Below are 8052 nucleotides of genomic sequence, written 5' to 3' on the forward strand. Positions count from 1 at the left end.
CATGATTTCTTCTTCTTCTCACGCTATTACGTAGCAAGTACGTGGAATACGTGACACGATGTTCCGTAAGTTATTAAAAAATAATGCATTGTTGACCTTTCTTCGTCCCAAAAAAAAAAAAAAAAAAAGGTTCTTGCCATGAAATCCATAAAAATAAAAAATAAAAATCTCGAAGAGAGTTTATAATTTTCAATTTTCTTATGCTAACATTGTTCAGATCTGTTTTTGGGGAAAAAAAGTGGTTGCTCAATTTCGGAAAATATTTTCACTTTTTTAGATCTAGAGATTCATTTTTCTTATTCTATACATGAATATTATTGTTGACCAAAAAGCATTTTCGGTTGGCTAGTCATTTTTGACGAATCAAATAAAAATCTAAATAAACCAAAACTGGCGATTAACTCAATATCGAGTGGATTGATGACGCACTTGATTACGCAAAGAATAGAGACAAGCTTCTTTCTGGTGAACACTAATGGACACTTTCGCATTTTTTAATGGAAGAAGACTTGGGTGAACCCAGCACGCCGAGCCTGACCATCGATCTTGGCCTGACCATTGTTTTATCGCCCTCTCCAATTTAGTTATTTGGTAGTCGACACGGTGGTAGATCGACGAGCACCGGCCGACGACGCTCCTGTACTTTATAGTTCCGGGCGGATCTGTCCCTTTGGTAAGAATTTTGCCCGAAATCACTCGTCACAAGGACCTTTGTAATGTATGACTGATCATGTACGATTCCATGCGAACTAAGCATTCATAAGTCGTAATTAAACAACAATGAGGCCTCTTTCGCCCTAGAACCATCAAAATAGATCATTGACCTGTGTTAAATGGGTCATAAATGGGCTAATTATATTAAGTAAATGGCCCATAAATTGGTTTAAACAAAAAATGAGTGTGGTACAAGTTATAAATGAGTTTACAATTTATTTAGACCCAACCCACTTCTAAGACTCTCTTTTCATTTTTTGTTACACTCACTCGATTTTACGATCGCTCACTTCGCACTCTTATTTTAGTTCGGATATGGTTTTTTGTAAATTGGATTATATATGGAAAAATTTTAACAATTGGGTCGAGTTGGATATTGCTATGAAAATAAATCAAAATGAGTTAGATGAACCTATTTAGGTCAACATTTTCGCATCGATCTAATCTGTTCGTTTGACAGTCCTACTTCGCCCAGGCGATATGCAGAGACCGGACTATACCACGGACACACAAGGAAACGAAGGTGAGATGCCCGCCTGGAAATGAATTTTTTTTTTTTTTTAATTTTCGAAATCTTGCGGGGCCCCAATTTCCCAAGAAGAAAACTAATATTTTCTTGTCGTCTTCACCTTCCGGAGATTGATTGCAGGGACGCGAATGGAAGACAACTCCAGTTGAGTCCGCTGTGGTGGGCGAATGAAACTGAAGCTCTCTCTCTCTCTCTCTTCTCTCTCTCTCTCTCTCTCTCTCTATAAATACGTCATGAGCTTCTTCGTGCTCTTCCACTAGTCCCCACCAAAAACATGGGTGGCAACAGAGACCGCCATGGCCGCCGCCACTGTCGTCTCCTCTCTCTCTTCCCGTTGATCATCTTGTGCCTACTGCCGTGTCTATCTAAGGTTGGCGCGTCGGGCGGAGAAGGCAGGGGAATGTCTGACATCGTCGTGTACGGATACGCAGTCCAGTCCACGGCCATTGAACCATCAAGAGCAATGTTGACTGCCGAGCTCCGCCTCATCAAAGGGACCTCCATCTACGGGCCCGACGTCGAGAATCTCCACCTAGTTGCCAGGTTAGAGCAAAGTTTTTTTTTAATCAATTATATTCTACTTCTATCTTAACTTTAATTAATATGTGAGAGTCGAAAACTCATACCTGAAACTAAATTGTTCCTACCCCAGCCCACACTTGCATTTGAATTCCTCACCTCCTCATTTTCATGTAAGAAAGGTGGCCACTAGGGCAAATCCTTGTTGTTAGGCCAGAGCAAAGTTGATCATTTGGTGAATGGCTCTTTTGTTAAGAAGCATTACCATTTTTTTTTTTTGGTCAATAAAAATTGCCCTTTTCTAATTAAACCATTTAATCACAATTTTTTGAAATCTTATAATTATTGATTAATACCACCAAAAACCTCAAACCGGTATGCCTATGATAAATTTTTCTCAAACTAATTTTTTTTACCATAAAAAATCTCAACAAATTTACCTCAATTAGTTTTCGTTAAATTTTACCATCAAATTATTGAATTAGATAACATACGACAGTTGAAGAGTGTATCAATTTGGAATTGTACTCTATGTTTGTCACAGATATATCATTTCGTGGTTTTTCTTAATATTAATCCTGTTTAACGGAAACTAATAGAGATAAATTTATTACAAATATACCAATTTGGAGTTTTTTGTGGTCAAAAAACTAGTTTTGGATAAATTTGTCACTTGTGTACTAAATTCGGGTTTTTCTTAGTTAAAAAATTAGTTTATGGTAAATTTATCTCTGATTTAGGATCTTTTGTAAAATTAAATCTATAATTAAATTGTCAAGTAAAAAATAAAATTAGTCAATATGAAAAATTATACATGTTAGATAAAATTGTTGGGGTGTAGGTCACACTCTCCATCGACGATATGACAAGGGGGTCTTGCTCCTAATGAGCAGGCAAGGTTCCGAGGTTCCGAGGTTCGCGAGAGCAACGCTCCCAAGCCACTAAGAGCTTTTATAATTTAAGATCATATTGGTAGTTTGGGTTCAAGCCTATGAATAGCTATTGAATATATATAATTTATTTTTCTTGTAATTAAAAGATACAACAAAGAGGTGCGATGTGCTAACTATAGTGAAATTCTTTGCTAATCATAACTTTAGTTTAAGGGTGAACTAGGAGAAAAACCCTCTATTTCGAATTTTTTCTTGCTTTTATTTTTTATTTGCTTGTGATTGTGCATCGAATGCTAATAGATATTATTTAAGTCATGAGAAATTTAATTCGTATGAAAAAGAATCTAACATGGAGGAAATCGTGTTTAGAATTTGGAGAGTAACGGTGTAATTTTGGCATAAGATAGACCACCGAAAAATTTAGTTGTTGATAGGAGATAAAATTTTATTAGTAGAGTGATGGTGCAATTCTAGGGCTTTGTCCTCATTTCTTACCCAAAAAATACAAAAGGAAGTGATCATTGGGCGAGCCGGGACTAAGCCAGGCCCCAAGGTCATGCCTAATGCGTTAATCAAGCCCATCCATAACAAAAATTACATGGAACTGTTAAGGTTGGGGCGGGCCGATATGTATGGAAGTTGGATGGGTACAATTGAGCACCCCACCTGACCAGATCCTAACGCACGTAAACGGATATGATTTCGATAAATGCGACGGGTTTGAAATCAATTACTAAATTACAACTTTAATCTTATTTTTGCAATGTCTATGGTCAACATATTTGCAAAAAAATTAACATTTGAAATCACTTCATTGCAAAAATTTCTAATTATTGAGCGACGAAAATGTAATTATTGAATATACAATGAAAATATAAAGTGTGCATATTTGACGTGTGAAAAGTGAAATATTTTAAAATTTGATTTTTTTCTAAGAAAGTTGTTGCTGAAAAAGAAATAATCAAATTTAAAAATCGATTCATGTGAGAGATCAAATTGAACTGTTAATTTGTATATTCTGCATTAATGCAATACTTATAAGATAAATAATGGAGAGTAATTTAAATAAACATAACAGTACATATGTAGATATATATACAGTAGATTAATTTATAATTTCTTTTTTGGCTATCCATGCAAAAGATCTAACTTTGGCCTACATCATCATGGTTCTCCTTCCAGCTTCGAAGCGGGCGGTCGTCTTCGAGTCCGAATCACAGACGCCGACCACCGCCGATGGGAAGTCCCCAACGACCTCATCCCTCGTCAGTCTCCCTCCCCTCCCCACCGCTCTCTCCCCGCTCCGCCGCCGTCACTCTGCCGCTCCCAATGCAGCCTCTCCACCGCCTCCTCCGACCTCGTCTTCACCCTTCGTAACACCACCCCCTTCTCATTCTCCGTCTCCCGCCGCTCCTCCGGTGACGTCCTCTTCGACACCTCCACCTCCGACCCCTCGGCCTTCCTCATCTTCAAGGACCAGTACCTCCAGCTCTCCTCCTCCCTCCCTGTCAGCCGCTCCTACCTCTACGGGATGGGAGAGCACACGAAGCCGTCGCTCCGGCTCCTGCCAAACCAAACCCTTACTTTGTGGAACGCCGATATCCTCAGCTCGAACCTCGATCTCAGCCTGTATGGGTCGCATCCGTTTTACATGGACATCAGGTCGTCCTCGGGCGGCCGCAGCGGGGGAGGTGTTGGGGCGGGCACGAGCCACGGCGTTCTGTTGCTGAACAGCAATGGCATGGATGTGGTGTACACTGGTGATAAGATCACTTACAAGGTGATCGGTGGGGTGTTGGATTTGTATTTCTTCCCCGGGCCGTCGCCGGAGGGAGTCATGGAGCAGTACACCAAGCTCATTGGCCGGCCGACCCCAATGCCGTACTGGTCCTTCGGTATGCTGGTTTTTGTGATTGGCTTTCGATTGTTGATGCTGTCATTTTGATGAATTTGCTTCCCCTATTGTGGTTCGGCTTCTGTAGCTTATTCTGCAGTAAATGTGAGATTTTAAGCATAATTATGTGTTGAAGAGCATGGAATTGAAGATTCTGAGTTTATTGCCCCAGACTTGCTTTATGGGTTTATTCTCTCATGGGGATGACACTAGTCAGACCGTGTATGTTATGCTCTATAGGGAACAAATCTTAGAGACATTGCATGTTATTTTCCTTTGAAGACCACTGCTTCCCAACCCCCAGCTGAGCCTACCACAATTACTCACTGATGCTCAAGAAACATAGTCGCTATCTTGGTATATGGCTAGATGTAGATCAATTGTAAAGTTTGACTCATGGTAGATGGCTTCTTCTGCACATTTTACTTGACAAGTTTGGAATGTAGTTCTACTGATGAAGTATCTTTGATTTACGTTGTAGGATTTCATCAATGTCGGTGGGGTTACAAGAATGTCGCAGACCTAGAGGGTGTGGTAGCTGGTTATGCAAAAGCTCATATTCCACTGGAAGTTATGTGGACCGACATTGATTACATGGATGCATACAAAGACTTCACTCTCGACCCTATCAATTTTCCCAAGGAAAAGATGAAAGAATTTGTGAGCAGCCTTCACAAGAATGGTCAAAAATATGTCCCCATACTTGATCCAGGTACGCTAGTGCAGAAATGCTTGCGGTGGAAACTTGATCTTTGAATTTCTTTCTAAATTGCCATCATAATACTACTTTCCTTTGAATTTGAATGGGTGATCTTTCACAGGCATTAGCGTGAACGAGACATATGGGACCTACATCAGGGGAATGCAAGCCGACATCTTCATCAAACGTGAGGGTGTGCCATATTTAGGTATTGTTTGGCCGGGGCCAGTGTACTTTCCTGACTTCCTTCACCCATCTAGTGAGAGTTATTGGGGTGGTGAAATAAAGAGGTTTCATGATGTCCTTCCTTTTGATGGCCTGTGGATCGACATGAATGAGTTGTCCAACTTCATAACTTCTTCGCCTCTTCCTTCCACTCTCGACAATCCTCCCTACAAAATCAACAATTCAGGAGTTCACCGGCCAATCAACAACAGAACTATTCCTGCAACATCACTTCATTTTGGCAATATTTCAGATTACAATGCTCATAACCTCTACGGACTCTTGGAAGCCAGAGCAACAAACAAGGCCTTAGTCAATGTTACTAGTAAAAGGCCATTCGTTCTCTCAAGATCAACTTTTGTGAGCTCTGGCAAGCACACTGCACACTGGACTGGAGACAATGCCGCCACATGGGATGACCTGGCTTACTCAATTCCTGCAATTTTAAACTCTGGGCTCTTTGGAATTCCAATGGTAGGAGCTGACATATGCGGTTTCTCTCAGAACACAACCGAAGAGCTCTGCAACAGATGGATTCAGGTATATCTTTTGTGCCTTTTCTTAATTTATATTAACTGAAGAGCTCTGCAACCGAGTAGCTTTAAGCTTTTTCTGAACTTACATTTACATAGGAGTTGATCAATGTTCTTTTTCTTTTTTGGGGAGGAGTTTTACCATCTTGTGAGGAGAAGAAATAAACTATATAGATGTTCCTTAGGGTGAGGTGAAGTTCGGTTTCTTTTGTACTTATATTCATGTTATGTTGAATTATCTCAATCTTCTACAGGTGGGTAGGTATCAAGTAGCTACTGAATAGAGGTGTATATCATTTTTTTCTATCATACACCTTCAAGCACTTATTTTATAGCTTGCACTGATGCAGGTAGGGGCCTTTTATCCCTTTGCAAGAGACCATTCTGACAAGAATACTACTCGTCAAGAGCTCTATCTCTGGGAATCGGTCGCTACATCCGCCAGGAAGGTGCTCGGGCTTCGTTATCGCTTGATCCCATACTTGTATACCTTGATGTATGAGGCAAATAGAAAGGGCATACCCATTGCCCGGCCCCTATTTTTCTCATTCCCTGAGGATACGATGACTTACAATATCAACTCCCAGTTCTTAATTGGGAAGGGCGTGATGGTGACTCCTGTACTAAAATCAGGTGCCCAAACTGTGGATACTTATTTTCCGAGTGGAAATTGGTTTAATCTGTTCAATTACTCCAATTCGGTGAGTACAACTTCCGGAATGAATCTAATGCTCCATGCGCCGCCTGATCACCCTTATGTGCATGTAAGGGAAGGTAATATATTGGCAATGCAAGGAGAGGCCATGACTACAAAAGCAGCTCGGAGAACGCCATTTGAGCTCTTAGTTGTGGTCGACAAGGATAGGAATAGCTCGGGGCAAGTGTTCTTGGATGACGGAGAGGACGTCGAAATGGGTGGGGAAGGAAATAAGTGGACTCTGGTGAAGTTTTATTGTGAGAAAACAGGGAATGGTGTTGTTGTCAGATCAGAAGTTGTTAATGGGGAATTTGCTCTGATTGAAAAGTGGGTCATTGATAAGGTGACCATTCTAGGATTGAGAAAAGGAACTTGGATGACGAGACTGAGAGGGCATGAGTTATCCAATGATGTTGAAGCAACGTCTGGACAGAGAATGGTGAATACAGTGGGAAAATCGAGTGATGGTGGAGAGTTTGGAATTGCTGAAATCTCAGGATTGTCACTTCCATTGGGAAAGACATTCAAGTTGGAAGTGAAATTGGGTCAATCCTAAGACAGATCATTATCAAAAGAAACTGTTCCGGGTGTAATAAAGAACGAAAGCATTCCTCCAATAAGTTTGTGTGTTTCCAAGAGGAAAAAGCACACGAGTATCAAGCCACTTCTTTTCCGTCATGGGCTCTTTCTTTTTTCCCCATTTTAATTCGAGTGTGAAGCTTTTGAATTGGTTGATCCCTAAATAAAATTTCTTCTTATGTTTTGTTAAGAGAGAAAATAATATAAATGATTTTTTTAGTTTTGACCAAATGTGTGTCATTGAACTTTTGATTTATTCAATGTGATTCATGATCGCCTTTGACTTTTTAATTTGTTTAATATGATCACTAGTCTTATGGTAAATGTTCAATTCAATCCCTAAACTATGTAGAAATATTTAATGATGTCCTTCAATTAAATCAAGTTACTAAAAAATATTGAATAATTTCATGTTTCTTAGAGACTAAATTAAACATTTACAGTAAATTCAGAGCTCAAGTTACCAATAAGTATGGAATCAAAAGTCACTCATAGAGGGTTGTTGCGGCTCTAACCTAAGCTGGATGTGTGAGGGGGAGATTGTTTGGGATCGAAGAGGGTTGTGTAAGGGAAATTGGTGAGGATAATCTTACATTCCTTATGGAAGGGGCTAGTAGTCATTTTATAACTATGAGGGAAAACCTCACCTTTAAAGCTAATTTTTAGGATGAGAGAAGCTCAATACCATTTAACAATCCTCATACATTCTATGATATAACTTTCGACATTGCAAACTATATTCTAGGTTGTTGCTAAGTAGCAAACTCCA

General features: G+C 39.9%; 1 protein-coding gene across 1 annotated transcript; it reads left to right on the top strand.

Annotated features, from left to right (window-relative positions):
* The first annotated feature begins 1512 nt into the window (after window positions 1-1512).
* On the top strand, window positions 1513-7431 carry LOC104425590 (alpha-glucosidase). Its single transcript, XM_010038317.3, has 5 exons — window positions 1513-1786; window positions 3838-4550; window positions 5031-5261; window positions 5371-6014; window positions 6358-7431. The coding sequence occupies exons 1-5, from the start codon at window positions 1518-1520 to the stop codon at window positions 7258-7260; spliced, it is 2760 nt and encodes a 919-aa protein (XP_010036619.1). The 5' UTR covers window positions 1513-1517; the 3' UTR covers window positions 7261-7431.
* Window positions 7432-8052: the final 621 nt, after the last annotated feature.

The sequence above is a fragment of the Eucalyptus grandis genome, chromosome 5 (assembly GCF_016545825.1).
Source record: "Eucalyptus grandis isolate ANBG69807.140 chromosome 5, ASM1654582v1, whole genome shotgun sequence".
Classification (NCBI taxonomy): domain Eukaryota; kingdom Viridiplantae; phylum Streptophyta; class Magnoliopsida; order Myrtales; family Myrtaceae; genus Eucalyptus; species Eucalyptus grandis.